Source organism: Hetaerina americana, unplaced genomic scaffold (genome assembly GCF_022747635.1).
Source record: "Hetaerina americana unplaced genomic scaffold, ioHetAmer1.1.p SCAF_8, whole genome shotgun sequence".
Classification (NCBI taxonomy): domain Eukaryota; kingdom Metazoa; phylum Arthropoda; class Insecta; order Odonata; family Calopterygidae; genus Hetaerina; species Hetaerina americana.
Window position 1 is genome coordinate 19,189,735 of NW_027287427.1, and position 20,661 is coordinate 19,210,395.

Here is a 20,661-nt window from a genome sequence, read left to right on the forward strand (position 1 = left end):
GATCACATACCCCAAAATAATTTGTTTGAATAAATACTGTAGTTCATCAGGCTAGAGACCCAATCTACATGACTACTTGTTGCATTGATTTCCATGGTATTACCCAATCAATCAGTAACCCATGAAATTTTATTACTTTATTACCAATTTTAATTTTTTAATGACAAGGTAGGAAAATAAATGTACATTGATCTCAAATAATTGCTTTCTAACAGGTATCAGTTGTTTTTGGATTGCATGAATATTACAGGATTGAGTAAAATGGATGATAAAACAATGAGGCGTATAATTAATTTGGCAGCAAGATTCCAAGCTATGAGGATCCATGAAAATGTGTTAGAACGAGTAAGAATAATCATTACTTTTCTGAAATATTTTAGTCGTTTGGGCTGAATTAAAGTTACCACTGATTGCTAACCAACTATAAAAAAATAAAAGGTCACATTAATTTTTCCAGTAGTTTTTAAGAATGATTGACTGCATCCAACAATTCTTTGTAACTAAATGCAATTCAGTATCTAATGTATGTTGTAAATTTCCACCAATGGTGATATAAGGATAGACCAAGGAAAAGTATGAGGGAAAAATCAGGGAGCGAAATGGAGAATGCTAGCTCACTTAGAAATCCTCTGGTGATGAGCTCCTGCAGGACAGTTTCAATATTCCATCACTTGCATTTGTTTTGTGATGGTGCAAAATGACAATTGAACCATAGGTTGCCTTCTGGCACTCTAAGGATTAAGGAAGAAATGGCTAGGAATATAGATGGAAATGCAACTTGATGAAATAGGTACACATTGTAGGAAAATTAAAGGTTCCTGGGAAATTAGAGAGAAAAATCCATTTAAACTTTAGGGTATACAACAGGAAATGCATCAATTATCACATGAATGGTCTTGTACAGTAATGTTCAATTCTGTAAAACTGGAGATATTAATTGGCTCTTTAATGCTTTGGTTTACTGTTTCACATCAAATATTGTTTGGAATGCCTGACTCCTCCACCTATGGAGGGAATTATCCCTTCTGAGACATAAGGGTTCTCCATCTTTTGATAAAGTTGAAAACCATTATTCACTTCATATTCTCCCTTGTAATTCACACACCAAAGATTCTACAGTCATGTGTTGGTCAATTTCTGCCACAAAAAGATAGGCTTTCCCTTCTTTGGCGCTGTGGGATAGCATTTAATTTTCAGGTATTTCTTGCGAGTACTAGTGGAGAATCAGTTTTTTTGTCATAACCATCAAATATTTCTTTTCTTATAGCTGGAAGAAGATGTCATGTGCTTCCACCAAAGATCCCTCTGTGATTTTATTTTTAAAGAAGTAATGAAAAAGACACCTGCAACTTTTCCATTTCTTGTTATTCCGGAGGAACAATTTCATCATCAAGGTAAATACATCATTGTAAGGAATAACATTTAAAAACCCCAAATATTTGTCTCTTCTTTTGTAATTTATAAAAAAGTATGTTTTCCATTTATTCACCTAAAATTTAGAATCATTTATAAAAAATACTTAACTGCATTTCCAAAGAGATATGCCTTGGGTACAGTCAAAAGCCCATATGTGAGTGGTATAAAATGGTGTTCAGTGTTTGTAAGTAGAGTGAATTATTGAAAAGGAACTGTTAATATCACAAAGGTTTCACTAACATTTACTTTTAGACATAGATACGTCAGATGTGTAGAGCAATAATTGTAGGGCTTGATTGTTGTCTACATATTTTTCATATTTTTAAAAATATAAACAAATATTTATTTAAGAAGTCATAGAATCGTACATCTCCGGAATATACTGATGATGCAAATTGAATGTTAAAAAAATCTTTATATTATTCATTGTTGTATTGGTGAAGGAAGTTACTTCAGCAAGAGTCAATACTGGGAATCTATAGACTATATCTTGCCCTGCATGGGTGACTCAAAGGGGAGATGGTTAATGATTTTTTGTTCTATTACGTTATGCAATATACAGTTACTGATACCTTGATAGTCTATTGCATTACTTGTTGCTGTAGCCCTCGTTTAATCCCAGCTATGTTTAAATATATATTTTAGTTTTTACTACTCATATTTTTTGTGGATCATTTATTTTTCGAGAGTAAAACTTTTTTGCACATTTATATGTTGACTTGAATGTTAGACTGAAATTCTCTCTTCTTGCAATTTGGCATCATTTATACTTATGTAAAAAGTTACAATTTAGTAGTTTCATACACCTTCATCCTGATTTTTAAAAGGACAGCATAGATTTGAAATAATAGCAGTCAAATTTAAAATGTTTCATGGTTTATATGGTATAATATTGAACTTGATGAATGAAATTGTGATGAATACATGTAAGTAAAATGTATACCCAATTCTAATTGGTGCCTACTTGATTTTTTTATCATATTGCTACATCATTTGTGGCAGGGTGATAACCTAGTGGGTAGATCATTTGGCTACTGACTGGAGTGTGTCGATTGTAATCACAGGTGAAACTGTGGGCAAACTCATCTTAGATGCAATCAGTGCATTTTTGTGGAAATTAGAACTTTTTATGAAACCAGATAATGATGTGTCCTTTCTAAGTTAAACATGTTAAACAGTTTCACACTTTTAGGATTTCATATTAAATATTAATTCCAGGTGAGCTCTCTCATTTATCTGCTTCAAATGCCTTGTTATCAGCAAATTAAAGTTGAAGCACTTACTTTGGTTTCATGTATTGATCAATAGATGTGGATTTTGAAGTTGGTGAAATTACATATCCTTGTCTTAACCCTTTTATTTTTGCTTCACTATTCAGTCCAACCCTCTGTTTCAGCATTGTCATGGTATTATATGCATATGTTTGCTTGTCATACTGTTCAAAACTTTCCTTAGCGATCATTCAACAAACAATTCCCTGTCATTTTCATTCATCAGAAACTGCTCCTTGTAACTTTTACCCAGATCAAAGTAGATGGCAACAAAGTGGAGAATATCAGATGGCATTTACTCCATCATGATAGATGGGACCAAGAAACTCTTGCCTCTCACTTGTGGTCATTGAATAATATTGTTTAAAGTGGTGGAACCATTGGAATAGTTGAATACCATCAGAAGGTGATTACTTTGAAGGGAATATTATCAACTTAACTTATAGGTAATGATTAAATAAAAAAAAATAAATTCGTAGTATTCTTTCATCAGTCTTTGTATGTAACATAAATATTACACTGCGAAAACATGAAATGCTCCATTTCATAGCCACAGACTTTTCATCAATACAAGTAACATATTATGGAAAATAAGAAGTGCATTTAGAATATCTGATTAATGAATACAGAACTTCTGCACAAGACATCATAATTACATGTTTCAAAACTATGGTCAACATTTTCTTTTTCAGAAATATGAATTTCATACATGCCATAAGATAATCACTAGGATTTACTGCAATATGGTGGGCAACATTTAGTGCCTAAAATGAAAAATAAGGACTATAGTATTTTTGCTAACTTTATCCAATCATCATTGATTTACATTTTCATTGTATTTGATAGTCTGCTGTTTTAAGGTAGGTTTTTGGACAGGTACCAACTGTGTGCTCCTGCATTTCTTAACCTCACATAACAAGACAAAACCTGACATTCCACATTACCATAAGCTGTTCTTCAATGCCATATAAATTATGTTGCCTGTCATTCCATCCAACATCGTTATCCTTTTCATACTGCTTTATTCTTCAGAAAATGTTAAGCTGCAATCATCTTTCCTGTCTCCACTGGATTTCTCTCTCCTCCCCACCATATCTAGTACTTTGTTTGATTTCCCATCTGTCTACTTTACATTTTCCATCTGTCTTCAGTCCCATATCTCAAAAGCTTTCAATCTATGCCTATCATCTTGCTTCAATGAACAAGTTCCAAGCCATACAAAACCATGCTCCATGCCAAAGTCTTCACTAATCTTTTCTTAATCTCCTTAGTTAACATCACTGTCATAATTCCCTTCTTCTTATAAAAGCTACTTTGCAAGAATCCAAGTAATTGCAAACTTCCAAGATAAGTAGACTGCTCCACCTGCTCTAGTTTATGAACTCCTATTTTATAATTAACTCAGCCTTCAAGTTTCTCAAAAACCACATAAACTTTGTTTTGTTAACTTTTATTCTCAACTGTCACACCTATTATGCTGATTTTTAAATACCTCAGCAAAAATGTAACCTCTTGGCTGACTGGCTTACTAAAGCTTGATCATAAGCTGTCCTAACTAATTTTAATAATTCCCCAATGACTTTCCTTCTGATATCCAGGTCCTACCTTTCCATGTGCTTAAATTCAACTTGAAAAAGTTGCGCCCTACCATGGTGCAACTTTGGTAGTAACTATGCCTAGAGGAAATAAGTAATTGCGTTACCTCCATTTTTATGCCCAGGAACCAATATCCAACCTGTGCGGTCCACCATGTTTATTATTCATTATAAAAATTAATATTTTTAGTGCTTTGGCTATGGAGTAGTATGAATAATGTGATGTCTAATCTGAAATTTTACTTCATTTATAGGGTATAAAATACCAAATGATATTCCCTCATACCCATTTGAGGAAACTCGAAATTATATATCCTATACTAACCTATATTGCATTGAAGAGTCACATTTAGCAATGATGAATGTTGCTGATGAATGTAGATTGATGAGTGAGAATTTTCTCTTTACGTTAGCATTTGGAAAAACTGTTGATTTGGACAATTTTGTTTCTATTCAATCGGAAACCACCACTGCCGTATGTTTATTTTTATGAAATATTTGATTGGTTTTCTCCATATATAATTCCCCATTTTAATATAACTCTATAACTCCAATCCAAAAGGTATTGAAAAGCTTGCGGAACAATTGGGTTGAAAGAATAATCCATCATATTAAAATGTCATTCAGAGATATAAATGAAGGATGGTTTAATTTGATGGTAAAGAAATGGCACACATATGAAGTTTCCAAGCTATCAAGATTTATGTGCCTTGTGAAATTCAGGATGCAGGTAGGTTGGTTAATTGGAAAAGTCACTTTCAAATAAGAAAATTAATGTTGTGCGAATGACTAAGAATGTAACTAAGAATGCATTTATATTAATGAATAGTTATCATGTTTTAGAGTAGACATAATTCTGTAAGCAGTTAGGTAGGTCATTGATATATGTCAGGAAAAGGAGTGGCCCAAGGGTTGAGTCTTGTGGAACACCTTATTTAGCTTGGTATAATTTTGATGAATATTTTAAGCCATCTACTGACAACGCTACTTTCTGAGTGAGATTGCGAATATGGGACTTCATCCAGTTTATAGGAATTCCTCTGATTCTTATTCTATTCAGTTTAATTAGTAGTCTAATGTGATTTACATTATCAAAAGCCTTTGAAATCTCAAAAATACTATCGATTGCCTGACATATGGCAGTTGTGGTAGACCTTTCAGATCTAAATCCATGCTGCGATTTGAAAGTAGGAAGTTTTTTCGAGATAAGATACTATTTGCATAAACATGGTTTTTTCGAATATTTTAGCAAATGCATTTTGGATGGCTATTGGTCTGTAGTTGTTTAAATCATTTATATGGGCACTACTTTTGATTCTTTTAGTTGGGATGGGAAAATCTCTTGCATCAAAGTTTCATTAATTAAAAATAAAAGGGGTGTATCTATGGCTTCAAAACAAGGATGAACAGCTTTACCATTAATTTCATGTGGGCCAGTACTAGATTTGTTTCTGAGTGTGGGGACAATAGTTTTTAGATTGGTTTCAGAACAGGGCTTGTCAAATATTGACCATAGTGCATTTGCAAAAAGCACATTACCTTGAGATGTAGTTGGGCAAGGAGTGTATAGTGTTTGTTAAATTTATTAGCTGAAGATGAATAGCTTATGGAAGTGTTATTTTCAGGGTTACAAAGTTTTGGGAGAGCTAGTTAATGGATTTTTCTTTCCTCTATAATCATTAATTATTTCCCATGCAGTTTTGGACTTATCATTGGAATTAAGTAACTTTTATCGTTATAAGTTCTTTTAGTGGTAGAAATCAGCTTATGGCAATAATTTTGAAATTCCTTGTAGAGTAACCTTTGTTCATGATTATTAGAACTTTTACTGGATATAGCATGTTTTTTAAGGATAGTTGAGTAGTAATGGATCTCATCAGTTAACTATGGCATACATTTTGTTCCTATGAAATATTTTCTGATGTGTTACTGGAAAACACAATTCAAAATTGTCAGAAAATTGAATGAAAGTTATTGAAACCTTCGTCTACTGACTTAAGGTCATAGATCTTTATCTTTTTTTGCCAGTTGCCTAATGATGAAAACCACATATTCCTTCTCTGGTAGAGTAATGCCCCCTTGATTTAATGTTGAGAATAATTGCTACACTTCTGATGAATTTGTTACTGCTAGCTTCCCTATTAAGGTAACTAGGTAAAGTCATGAAAAATTGCGGTGAATAGTCTTAAGAATTTCCCATGCCTCATGAACTTGCATGCAGGTTTAGAGTTGTGTTAGGAACTGGTCTTCAACATGTTTCATGAAAAAATTCAATGACCTCTATTTTTGTTTTTTGGGAATTAACACATTCCTCAATTTTGCCCAAGTATCCCAGCTTGGTTACCTCCTATAACCTTCTATTCAGGAGCATTAAATGTATGTAGAGTGACCATGTACTATAGGTTTCATTACCAAGTGGTTCAGTTTTTCAATTTTCAGATCCCATTGTCTTCTGATGATTTGAAAACTTTACAGGAAACCAATTTGTCATCTTATGCTTTCACATGGTTCATAGTTGATTGGCATACCAGTATTAATATGCTGATTCCATAACATTTTCAATCTCTTTTCTTTGGTTCCTTTACATGTTGCAAAAAATATGAAACTGAGCCTATAATTTGATGCTAATAAATAGGGATCATACAATTACTGGTAGCAGGTAATTGAAGTAAACAAAATTGTCATCCAAGAACTTACATCTTATTGCCACCCTTTTAGTGCCAGCTCTATTGGCTGGTGAGGTATATGCAAAGAATGCTATGGGCCGATCAATCGCCCAGGTGTTTTTTCACTCACACCTTTACCTTTCTGTGCATCACAAAGCTTTTGCGGCCAATGGCGAAGTGTCAGTTGAGCTTTCTTATCATTGCTGGCAAATTTTAATGAAATATATGTTCACATTTTGGTTAGATGAACATAAGGAGTTTTCTGCATTTTAGTATATTTTGTTTTCCTGCATAGCAGATGCCATATCAATATAAGCTTACACAAAATGTAAGCTTATATACAAGCTTACATTTCCCTGTTTCAAGATATGGAAAGAGGAGAATTAGTAGCTGATTCCCGGGAAGATGTTTGGTGGGAAGTATTTGAGAACAAAAATAGCTCTCCTAAATGCCATTGTGTGTATCAATAGCTAGCTACCAGACCTAGAAAATGCACCCCCTTCTTCTGCAGCTCTGATCTGTTACTTTTATTTTTTACCAATGCTCTTTTGAAAATACTGGTGAAAGAAACAAATGCATTTGAAACACATTTTCTTATGTCATGTGCAAATCTATCTCTGGAATCTTGTTCATGTAAATGGACAAATATAACTTTGTCTGAACTGAAAGGCTTCATTGCCTACATGATAAATATGGGTGTAAATAGGTGACCAACAATAGCTTCATACTGGCTTTCTCTCCAATCCCAGCATCTCCCATGGTTCCATGAAATGCTTCCAAGAAACTTTTTCCAAATCATCTTAAAATCTTTCCACCTAGCTGATACAAAATATCTTGCTGAACCTGGATACATTCCATGTGCCAAAGCTCATTCTCTCATTAATCATGCCAATATCTTGTTCAGATACCATTACACACCGCATATGCAATTGTGTGTTGATGAGAGCTTGGTTGGAACAAAGAACCATACACAAATCTTGCAGTATCTACCACATAAATGCCACAATTGGTGGGGTATAAAATTTTGGATGTTGTGTGACTCTACCATTAACTATTGTTTTGGCATTTTCTATATATCGAGGAGCTAAGTGTGAAAAACTAAAAATCCAAAAGAATGTTCTAGGGTATAGTGTAGTGATGAAATTATTGAAACCGGTGAAACATACTTGAAAATCTAATTGATTACAGTTTTAAATAACCTATAGCACAGAAATTTTCTCAGGAGAAAGAATCCCTAGTTCTGACTGAATTCGGAAATGAATTAATCAAAGAACTTTTTTAATTTTATTGATGGATACCTATGGCATTGACTCTTTCCAATATATTATCGAAACCCTTGTAAAATACACCTATCAATGACCTAATTATTTTTACATCCTGCATTTCCTTGCTGAGTCTTTCTGTTTTCATACCTTCTTGCCTTCCATTTATACATATTGTGATTAAATGACTAGGTGAAATCCCTCACATCCCTCAGATCCCTCAGATCTGAAATAGCTAAATATCTAGTGAAGCATTATTTATTTAAAGACGGATGTAAAACCTTTGGGTGGCATAATATTTGTCTTTTGTGGAAAGTAGTCTGGCTCATAGTGATCCTTGCTTGAGGAGTGCCCACATTTCACTATATGTAATAAATTCTTAAATATTTTAAATACATTACAGGATGCATTGAGGAACTTGGTATTGGGATCATTGACTAGGTTACTTTCCTTGTTTGAAGGCCCATGCCAACCTACAAAGAATTGTGAGGAGAACATGGTTTGGGGTGAAGATTTAAGACAAACCACTTACAAATCCAGCCATTTACCTATTTTTATCATTGAGATTTTAATTGTTGAAGGAGTAGGTGCTCACTACAAAACAAATCCTGATGAATTTGAGGTAACATTTAACACAAAAAATTAAATCTTTAGCTCATATTTTTAAATATGTATGTACCTATATTGGTGGTTACACTCTATGGAGATAATGTATGGAGTGATATTTATACTATTACCTTAGCTACCATTTATAGAATGTTTTCATTGTAAAATTTATTTTACCTTCCCCTGGCATGAAACTAGTGGGATTTAATTTCATTTTTTGTATTTAGAGGACTATAAATTTACACATTCATTAATTTTATATTGCAGACAAAAATATTAAAGATATTTGAAAATGCTGTGACAGTGACACACAACATTAAGCAAGTTCATCCATTCTTATTGGAGAATTTGAAGTTCTCTGATGAACTGTTACTGTCTTCAGTAGGTTTGGCTGAAGAAGAAATCGTAAATTATAGAGAATTAATTCTTTCTTACATAAAGAGTGCAACAATTCCATTGAAGGCATATGTCAAGGAATACCAGCAGTTTGTTCCGTTGTATACAACTAAAGTTGAATATTATATGAGGTATCATATATTGAATATTATTTGAGGCTTTTAATCAGAGATAAATATTTCAACTCCTTTTTTTTCCAAATGGCATGCTTGGCTAAGGATATGCTATGGTATGACCCAGAATACAGTCAAAATGACTAATGTTCAGAAAATAATTCAAAATGAGAGAAAAGGTTTCCACCAAGTCTCTGCAGCCAATCATGCCCATGTCCCACAGGAATGCCACTTGTATTTAATGATATCATATGCTTATTTTGCAGGAATTTTACTTTCAAGAATCCAAATGCTGTTGAAGTCAAAGAGGAAGCCAATATTCAAAAAAATGGAGTCAGAGATTTAGAGGAGAGAATTCCTAAATCAATGGACATTGGCCCTTTTGAAGTCCAGCTTCAAAATTTAAAGGATTATCTTATGGAGAAAAGATGGACCATTTATAAGTCACTACTTGAGTACTTATCTTCCGTGTTAAATGAAAAAATTGAAGAGGTAAATCAGTAACTATTGACATTTTAATTATATATCTTAAAAACTAATGGAGATATGTCTAGGGCTAGCTTCAGGATTTCAATATTGTGATTAAATCCTGAAATGATACGAGAAATTTCTTTTCAAAGTTTAAAACTTTTTCATTTTTAAATGTTCATTGATGAAGTTTTAAAAAATCAGTACACAATGTAATACACAATACCTTTGAAAATACCAATAATTAAAAGTTGAATATTTCAGAGTTTATTCAAAAGGAGGGATTTAATTATGGCTAATAAACTCCCATCTGGGAGTTTATTTGCCATAATTAGCTTCACTCTCAAACTTCCCCTACATACACCTGAGATTACACTGCATTTGGTTGTAATTACATTTACTTATTTATAAATGTCAATTTACTGTTATTTAAAACCAGTTACCACTGCAAAAATCCATCATAAATTATAAATGGCTTAAAAAGGTATTGGAAAATATCAGTATAATCCTAATAAGAATTATATAACAGTAGGTATGCATTTAATTTTGTGAAACTTAATATAAAAGAAGTGACTGCTATTACTCGCTGTTTTACTGAATATGTTTGTAGGGTTGATGACTGTGCTGGTATATATCCATTAGAAAAATTGTCACTTGTATTATTATAAATGTATCTTGGGCATTTGCAATTCAATCAGGGTAGCAATTTTGGTTAAGAATTAGTTCTTTAAAGCACGTATAGTGAGCGCACATGCTTTTTTTTTAAAAAACCTAGCATGTAGACCACAGGAAGTTTGACAAAAATCAGATAGAAATACTAGAAATAAAAAACTATATGGTTATCTAAGCTATATTATTTTTGGTATTCTACCGTTTAAGGTGGATTTTGGATGGCCACAGACTATACAATGGCACAAAGTTACAATATTTGCATGACCTAAAAAAACACAACTTGGCATCCCACACTACAATAAACCCTTGTTCAATTCCTCATACTTCCTTCCTCCTCTGATATTGTTTAACATGTTTATTCTTTGTCTACCCCTTTCTTACTCAATTTGCAACCTATCTTATATCACAGTTATCAGCATACCATTGCCAATCAAAATGCCTTTTATCAATCTTTTCTGCTTCCTTTGGATTTCTCCCATTAATCCTCTCTCCTTCCCCAGCATGCTTATTTCTTCCTTGTTTATTTTTCTTTCTGTCCATTCCACTTTTTCCATACTTCTTCCCTCACAAATTTCAAAAGCCTCCAGCTTACACCTATCATCTTGCTTCAACATCCATGTTTCTGCACCATACAAAGTCACACTCCATATTAATGTTTTAACGAGCCATTAATTAACATCATTATTCAGCATGTCATTGATACCTGTCATTGATTCCCTGAATTGTGACAGCTCTTTTGCCTAAGGCAATTCTTCTCCCTCTGTCCCTACTGTTTTGACCAGCTTGGTTTAAAACACTTCCGAGATATATTAACTACTCCACCTATTCTAGTTTTTACCCTCATCAATTTTTACATTGAAATTAGCCCTTCCTTTTCTCAAAAACTGAAGAAAATTTGTTTTGTTTACATTTATTTTCATTCCATTACTCTTGTGCTGACTTTCTAATGGGTGTATCAATGCTTGTAATCCCTAGGCTGACTGGCAATCTAAAAATTGATAATTCGCAAAAGTAATTTCTTTAAGAATTCTCCCCCAACTTTAATTCTTATTTCCTGTTCTTTCCATGCCTCCTTTACCATTTCCTCCACATATAAAGGTATGCTGTTGAGGAGCATGTATGTTGAAAAGCATGAGTGATAATGAACACCCCTTCTTAACACTTCATTCCGACTCTCCATCCACCACTCACAGCTATGAAGTCAGAGACATGCAAAGGTTGTGGATAAACCTCATAACCTTCCAATCTACTTCTAGTTCCTGCAGCTTATTCATAAATTTCACCCATTCAATCGATCATGTGTCTTGAAGTATAAGAAACAGACAAATACATCCTGATTGTATTTTATGCTCCTCTAAATTAGTGACCTCATGACTACCATGGCATCATGCGGGCATCTCTTTTTTGTGAAGGCATTTCACCAAGAAGAGTGGGCAAAGTTGGGGGAAATATTGCAAAATATAGAATATGGATTTCTGTCCAAAGTGACAATTTTTCTCATGAATAGATACATCCTCAGCAAATGAGGAAGGAATAACTATGACTTCTTTAATATTCAGAAAGAGAAATGCTAAACTGAATGTTGATATAAGGCTGCAAAATCTAGAGGAGGTGGGACAGTTAATGTAACTCAGAAGTGTTTTGGACCGAATTGATCAAAATAATTGGGACATAAAGAGAATAATTGTATTAGGCAAAGAAGCGTCCACAAGGAGGGAATTGATGACAGGGATTTTGAGTAAGGATGTTAAGAAAAGGCTCATCAAAACTTTGATATGGAGCGTAGTTATGTACATCACCGAAAACTGGTCATCGAAGCAAAGTGATAGGCATAGGTTGGAGGCTTTTGAAAAGTAGGTGTGTTAACGATGAAGTATGTGAAGTGGACAGAATGGGAAACAAAGGAGGAAGTGCTGGGTAAGGTGGGGAAGGAGAGGGGATTGTTGGGAGAAATCATAAGGAGACAGGAAAGATGCGTGCATAGCATATTGATTGGCAGTGGGATGTGGAAGACTGTGAGAGAGGGGAGAATCTTAGGCAAGTGAGGAATGGGAAGGAATAGGATAAGGTTGTTTGACAGAATGAAAAGAGGAAGGAAGTATATAGTGTTGAAGAGGGGCTTATTTTAGAGTAGGATATAGGGTTGTATTTTGTTAGGAGAGACAGGAGATGGTTTGGTACCTTATGTACTTCCAAAACCTACCCTAACTGGTGGATTATCCATAATGATAATAAAATGTAATTTATTTTTTAATCATTCAAACTTTGTGATATTCTCCTCCAGTTTCACTTTAGGATTACTCTGATACAAATGTAATTATATTTTATGTTGCTTTTTTCAAATTACAGATTATCTCTGAATTCAAGATTATTTTGAGAAAACTGACTGAAAAACCATTAACCATTGAGCAGCTGTATGATATGAAAGACTGGATGGAGACTGTACCGATGGGGGTAAAAAATTTAGAAGAATCTTTGAAGAATGTCCTTATGGTAAGAAACTTCTGGCACGAGGAGGTACAAAGGATTCATGTTCAATCATGCGTTGAAAATATCAATGTTTGGTTTCTAAATCTTGCTTTAAACTTTGCTTGTCCAATAATCAGATAGAGGAATTTTCTAGAGATTTTTTCTAGGTTTTTTCCTCTTTGTTAAAAGAATTGTGGGCAACAAAACGGTAAATCAAGAGTATTATTTTCCTTAAAGGACTACGAGATATTGGATGGCTTCTGTTATATCCAACCAGAGGATTATTTCCTGGCAAAATGGGAAGCCATTGGATACCCACATAAGATTTCATTGCAAATTGAAGATACTTTAGTTATGCATGAAGAAGAAATTGATCGATTATCGAGGCTTCAATTGGGAGATGAAATTGCATTGATTGAAAAATTTGAAAATCTTACTCAGCATGTTCAAGGACTTTCTTTAGCGCCAATTGATATTTCCAAGGTAGGTGTCACAATTATGAAACATACGACTGGTGCCAAAGTATGGGAACCAATGTTAGGCACCCAAGTAATTGTGAATGTATTTGAAAAACATTTGAGCAAATGAGAAAAAATCTTAAAATCATTTTGTATCTGATGAAGATATATTTGAAGTGAATAAAATATTAATTAGAGATACGCCAACTACTGAAGCTGTGGGCAATGGTGAATTAATCAGCCCCAATTCTGTGATGTGGAAGGTAATTGTGGTCCACCACATTAACCTCTTAAGAAGAGCAGCCTTTCAATAACCTTTCATGATTTTTGGATTTGAACTCATTTATTCTTTTATCTGGGCTGGTTATGGCAGTACTCTCAAATCCGAGGCAAAATGTTTTGTATAAAGTTGAAGAAAAAAGGAAATAATCATATGAAAAGTTTTAAGTGAAAATATAGAGTTATATATTTATTATTATATATTAAATTATGGAAGCAAAATAGTCTTTCAATTGGATCCCTGATGGAGGCTTACTGGGAGAGGAATGGGTAAACGAATACTGATGTTGCAAAGCCAAATTATTTCCTCATAAATGCTATGAATCAGCCCTTTTAAAATTTCCCCCACATTTTGCTGAATTATTGAGTAGTTCTGCAAGGATAGTATCTATTCCCACTGTCTATAGCATTTCCTTCAATGCCTTTCCTACCTCACCATTTATTATTCTTGGCCCTAAGCTATCATTATCCATATCATATTCCCTTTATATATTCAAGCTCCCAGGTCTATTATCTTTATCATTTAGTTTCTCCATATATGCTCTCCATCTTGCCCGAAACTCTGCTGCTTTGAGGCCTTTACAGGGTAAGGAAATATTATTTAATACATATAGTCAGTCTAAATAGAGGCCTTAAGAAGCTCAATTTGTCCTTTCTGCTGTTTTGATGAATATTTTAAACTTTGCATCTCTAATAGTGTAAACTGATTTTCCTTTTTTAAATGCTGAAAGTATCTTTACTTTCCTGTATAGTGAGCCCATTTTGTTTTCACATTTGTAAACTTTCTATATCCTCTCACTGCTCTTTCCTCCATGTTTCCTTTGCGCAATATATTTCTTACATCAATTTATTGTTTAGTGCCTCGTACTTTCTCCTGCCTAATTCTGAGTTCATGTTTTTCTATTTTTTCTCTTATTGATATTCCTCATCATATCTTCTGCAATACTTGGTTTCCTAATCTTTTTTATTTAAAGTTCCTATTGTATCATTTCCGCTTTTCTGTATTTGTTATATGAGTTATTCTCATCTTTCTTCTTTTGTGTCCCTTCCCCTTCTCCCCCTCAATTTTATCAACTGTCTCCTGGTACTCACTTTTTTTTTGTTTTTCACTTATTTTGATGTTTGGATAATTGGTTTGCAGACCTGGAATAGCAGTTAAGTCACGAACTCATGACTATCCTGAGTAAAATTTTATGCCATAAATTGGCCGTGGGTATTGGTTCAGTTTAGTCTGTGTCTTTGCTGATAGCCTAATGTCTCCTATCTATGAATGATGATAGAAATTGAACACTGAAGAAGACATACTCTTCTGCTCTCATTGAGTGGAATACTCGAGGCAGTCAAATGAAAACTGAACATACTATATGTCATAACACACAATCTGCACAAAAGGTGATAAAACTTGTTATGTATCAATACTGCCATCCCTGTGGTAAGGAACTGCATAATGAAAACTCACAGGCATACAGTTGTTGGGTTATGCCAATGTTGGTGCATGGACTTGTTGTTATACTGGGTGTTTGATTTTTATTTGACTGCCCCTCATACATATCCATTATATATAACATGCGGTGTTGTATGAGGATATCCATTTGAATGATGAGTCAATTGACTTCCCGAATGACATGTTCAACTAATATTTTTGAGTTTGAATAAGGTATCAACTTTAATTTTGTTTTGCAGTGTCAAGAAATTGCTATTGATGTTAGGAGGACATGGAAATCACTTCAAGAGTGCCTTGAGTTTGGGAAGTTACTGAACTACCGTCAAAAACTCTTTGGAATTCCTATAAAATCATATGAAGCTATTGGAAAATTGGTGAAAGAGTTTGAACCATACCGAAATCTGTGGATGACTGCCTCAGGTATAATCAAACTGAAGTGCTTACTGTAATTTGTTTTGTAACATCACCGGGGCTATATATATATGTAGTGTTAAGATAGAGATTCTTGTGAATAAAATCAAATTTCGCAACTGAAAAATGATTGCCTCTGTCATTTTTGAATAGTTTTCACAATTCAGTAGATTAATAGTTTATTCATTAAGCTGCTTGATGCATACAGGGTGAGTTATGGTAGTCCAGGGAGTAGAGTGTTGGTCTTATGACTCGAGGGCCCAGGTTCAATTTCCAGTAATCTCTTTGGGCACTGTCAGCTTTACCCAAGCTGAGTGCTTTTTTGGGTACCAGATCTTCCTGGGAGGCCATAGGTGGCATAGTGTAAGGAACTGACGGTGTGAATTTCACATGCCATTGGGCTTAGTACTAGGTGAGGTCTACTCTTACCTATCAAACCATCTTTGGGTGGAATAATACTAAGATTGGCTGTGTATTTCACACAACACAGGAGTAGAGGAACTTCTTCACTAATTATACTGTCTTCATGTTAATAACAGCCTCAATTAATGAAATGAAATAAAGAAAAGATAGTAACAATTTTCCACTAGATAAGTTGAATGGTATGACTGGGTTTCAATGTATAATCCCAAGGCTATGCCATTTTGCCTTTCCCCATATTTTATATATTGATTATGTAAAAACATTAGCAAAGTTTCTGTATCAATTTTTTTAAATGTCAATATTGTCTTTTTCTTCCATTTTATTATTCCATAGTTCCTTATAGATTTGGTAACTTTTGTTACACTTAGCAGTCTTCCAAGAGAGTTATTTTCTTCTTTTTCCACTGAAAACTTCTTTCAAATCCTTCCTATGTTAGTATCTATTGGCTTGGGATATTGGTGATGATTGCTCTTTGTAAATGTTATTTCACCATTTATTTATGTGAAAATTTCCAAAACTTACAAATTGACTCATGCCTCATAGTTATTATGTTGTTTGGTCATGGTTTTGGTGACTACATTTACCCTATTTCACCTATCTGGGAGGGAGAATGTATTACCTGGAGGAAACAAGTTTGAAAAGACTCTGTTTTTCGAGGAGTGTGGCATTTTGAGCTAATGTTTTATATAGCTTTCACAACAATTTTTTCTGATGCGGTATTTTAATTGACAATATGATTTTTTTTATAGATTGGTTAAAGTGGCATGAGATTTGGATGGATAATCCCTTAATAAATGTCGATTCAGATGAAATAGAGAAAATAGTTTTTGATATGCAGAAGATGATGTCAAAATGTATAAAAATATTTGTTGATATACCAGGTTAGTTGTAATATTCTTTTAAGTAATGTTTCATGAAATATAAATCTCTTGATTCATTAGATTTAGCCTTTATTAATACGGGAATCATAAAAAATATTTGGTTCTTAAATGATTGATGCACTTTAATCATGCTATATTCATTTTCTCTTGAAATTGTAATTGATTAGGACCACAGCAGCTGGCTGTTGAGCTCAAAAATCAAATGGAAGAATTTCGTCCATTGATTCCTCTAATTGAAGCCCTTCGTAATCCTGGCATGAGGCAGAGACATTGGGAGCTACTACTTTTGGATACAGGTGAAAAGAACTTCTAAGTCTCTTGAATGCTAATTGCATTAGTGGTACAAAAGAAAAAGTACAGAAAACATTAAAGACTAATTTTCCTGTTTCTCCTCCTCCTCTGATAGCATTATTAGATTCATTCGACATACCTGTAGGGTCACTTGCTATGAGTCAATCTCTTCTGCCCTCCTCTATTCATGACCTTGTATTCTTTCAGGTTTTGCGGTCGCAACTACTTTTAAATAATGTCAACCTCTTCTTTAGCCTCCCTCTTGTATTAAGGAGAGGGCACTTGTATTTTATATTAAAAAGTTAGTAGTGCTCATGCAAAATTAAAAAAAAAACTCATTACCAATATGAATCAGATAATTCCAGTTGTTTTAGAGCTTGAGAAGTATCTATTGTTCTTATTCTTTGATTGTTCTCCTCCTTTGATTGTTCTCCTCTAACAAATTTCCAGGTTGGCATTTATTGTGGCTTTTTCTTACTTTTTTAAATGGTAAAAAATTGTCCACAAAACACTACCTCTTCATTGTAAGGGCAATAAAAAAATTAATCTACACATTTTAATAAATAAATTGAAGCTCATTTCATAAGTATAGGTACTAATGACATGAAATATGAATGTATTTAGGTTGAATTTAATGTTTGATATTTAAAATTGCTGAAACATATTTATGAATTGACAGTATTTGTGCATTCATAGTTGATAATATTTGACCAAGGAATTTTGGCTGGCCAAATTTAGATGTGCAATAGCAACAATTGCTAATAATGGTCAGTCTCTCTAACTCATTTGCAGAGTTAGATACAGAGTGATATTTCCCTAATAGGAGGATCCCCTTGGATCCAACTTGCATAGTATTTGCATATTTTTGTGTATGAATTGCACAGAAATGAATTACAAAAGCAATTAGAATCATAGTGAATGCTGTGAACATACAGAAAATTTTCATATTTTGTAACAGGAAAAGGTGATAAATATTGTGTTTAAAAAGAAATACTAGAATTATACTATAATCTATAATTTTGTCCATTCACTCATTGAATTAACTGGAATTATGATATAATTAAGTAGCATCTTAGGCAACCAGTACGGAAAACATTGAACATTTTAACAACTATTAAATGGTATATAGCAACTGAATATCACCTCTAGCTCCCTGGTATTTAAGTTTATTAATTATTTTAAATTTTGTTTAAATATATATAAATATGTAGGCATTAAAATTATTCCGGGACCATCTTTGACATTTAAAAAGTGTCTTGACCTTGGAATAACAAGTGCAGCAGAGAAACTTTGTAATATTGCTGAGTCTGCTGGTAAAGAATATGGAATTGAAAGTACTTTATCCAAAATGGAGAAAGATTGGGAGGATACAAACCTTGAAGTTCTTCCATACAAAGATACTGGTAAGTTGATGACTTCCTTCCTTTTCAGAGTATGGGCATAGTTTAGAGAATGTAAAATACACCTACATATGGGGTATTTTACCGTAGGACATCGCAATGTTGTAAATTTAGGTAATTTATGGAAATTTAGTATTTACTCCCCTTTTGGAGTTTAATAGGCCCAAATCTTATTGGTTATGGGTACAGTTAAGTCGAAATTAGATTAAATTTTATTTAGTGTAGCTATTCTAAAGTATTGAGGCTAGGGAAAATTAACCAAAAAAGTATGTATATAATTATAGTTATGTTAGTTTAAAGAACATCAACTCAATTAATTTAAAGTTATATTTAATTTTTTTAACTGAAAAAAGGTAAATTAATAGAAAATATAACATATGGAATCGCAGAACTAATTCATGGATTATATTTATGAAGAAAAATATTCATATGTCAACAACAACTGCATTTCATGACTATCATTGTACATTTTTCTCTTTGTAATCATAAGAGTGAGGTCTCATCTAATCTTCATTATACCCTACATGCCACCAACAAGGCATGTCTACATCAGAAACTCACAGTATGCAAATAGTTGCCAAAGACTACATGAAAGACTGGTAGTTACAAAAATTCTGTTTCATCTATGAAAAAATATGAGTGTCAATTTCATTGAAAAGAGACAAGAATGATAAGTGCTGTAGCTCTTAAAATCATGTGCATGCAGTGGTTATGTTAAATTTTTCTGGTACCATAGAAGCCACCTTTTTATTCTGTACAACTGAAGTAAAATAAATTCTCATCCTCAATTTTATCAAGGAAAAGGGTTTACTGATAATTGGTGTTTCCAAGGTTGGTCATGTACCTTGTAAATTTTTCATGTGCCAATAACTAACTTTGTTACAGATATAGGTTTTTCTTGGAGCAATATAAGGGCATTAAAATAATATTTAATGACAGTAAAAAGTGCTTGCTAGAATTCATTAGGAATTAATGAAATGATTCAATGACATTAAAAAATGGTGCATTCAGGATAGGCTCCCATTACTGACTGAATTTTGTCAAGTTCTACTGTATACTTATGTGGAAACAATTTGATGTTTTCCAAAGTGATCAAAACAGCTTTACATGAAATCATTTAATCAAATTAATGTACTTTTCAATAATAATGTCATAAAGAATGCATTATAAATCAGCTGGGACTGATCATTGAAGGGATTGCGTGGCTTAAAGTATTTTTTTTATAATATCAAGATTCTACTGTATCTGATAATGGCTTTGGTAGGTCACTGGTGGGTGTCAAATTTGGGGAAGTAGACTTGAGCAAGCAATGAAACTGAATTCTTGGAATCATAAGTGTAGCCATCAAAATGGGTCTCTCATGGGTGAAAGTTGGAGAAAATTAGGAGTGCCAATGAATCAACAGCTAAACCAGAAGCTTTCTTGGATTGGATTTAAGTCCTAAGGAAGGACCTTCTAGATTTCCACCCACCCCTTCTTACTGAGTTGTATGACTACATAGTGATGATCTACTTCCTGTGAGCACATTCCATAATGCTTCTCCATTTCACCCTGATGAAAAACTTTTGCCTCGCATTCAAGCGGTGTGAGCTGAAGAGAGAATGGTCACTCATGGCAGTCTTGATGAAACTAGTTGAAAGGGCTTGGGGCATGAAGAAGATTTCGGTCTTCAAATGGCCTCTCTCTTCCTGCCACCTCTGCTAATAACAAATTTCCACAGTTTTCAAGAAGGTTAAATTCTTTTCAAAGGCCATCTATAAGAACTTTTCAAAAAAGATGTTCAATTCCTAGCTCTCTTTAAAGTGTTTTGTGATGGCCATGTGAATGATGCGGATGAATCACTTTCAGCCAAAAAGTGATGGAAAGAAGGCCTTTTCTGGAAAGAAAAATTTTTTCCTTCCCATAATGAATATTATGAATAACTTCAAGTGGATAAAATTCACCTTAACTCATAAAAGCTTCAGAAAAATCTTTCCTAAAAAATCTCATTCCCCCAGAAGACCAAGCAATGAGGGAGATGACATGTGTACAATGCTGAGATATATATCCCCAACGTGATTTGTGGTAATGTTTCCTGGAAAGGATGCCTCAATTAAGCAAGAAAATGTCAAAATGTGTATTATTTAGTGGTTGTGAATAC

The 20,661-nt window shown here is 33.5% G+C and overlaps 1 protein-coding gene across 1 annotated transcript in view; it reads left to right on the top strand.

The window, feature by feature from the left end:
- The window catches only part of LOC139697949 (dynein axonemal heavy chain 1-like), a 500,497-nt gene that overhangs the window by 7,537 nt on the left and 472,299 nt on the right, over positions 1-20,661 (top strand). The window contains exons 6-18 of the mRNA XM_071596807.1: positions 216-345; positions 1,268-1,394; positions 4,537-4,757; positions 4,845-5,012; positions 8,614-8,832; positions 9,096-9,343; positions 9,592-9,817; positions 12,815-12,958; positions 13,172-13,417; positions 15,355-15,535; positions 16,699-16,830; positions 16,998-17,126; positions 18,333-18,524. Of these exons, the coding sequence (XP_071452908.1) occupies positions 216-345; positions 1,268-1,394; positions 4,537-4,757; positions 4,845-5,012; positions 8,614-8,832; positions 9,096-9,343; positions 9,592-9,817; positions 12,815-12,958; positions 13,172-13,417; positions 15,355-15,535; positions 16,699-16,830; positions 16,998-17,126; positions 18,333-18,524 (2,363 nt within the window). The remainder of the gene's footprint in view (positions 1-215; positions 346-1,267; positions 1,395-4,536; positions 4,758-4,844; positions 5,013-8,613; positions 8,833-9,095; positions 9,344-9,591; positions 9,818-12,814; positions 12,959-13,171; positions 13,418-15,354; positions 15,536-16,698; positions 16,831-16,997; positions 17,127-18,332; positions 18,525-20,661) is intronic.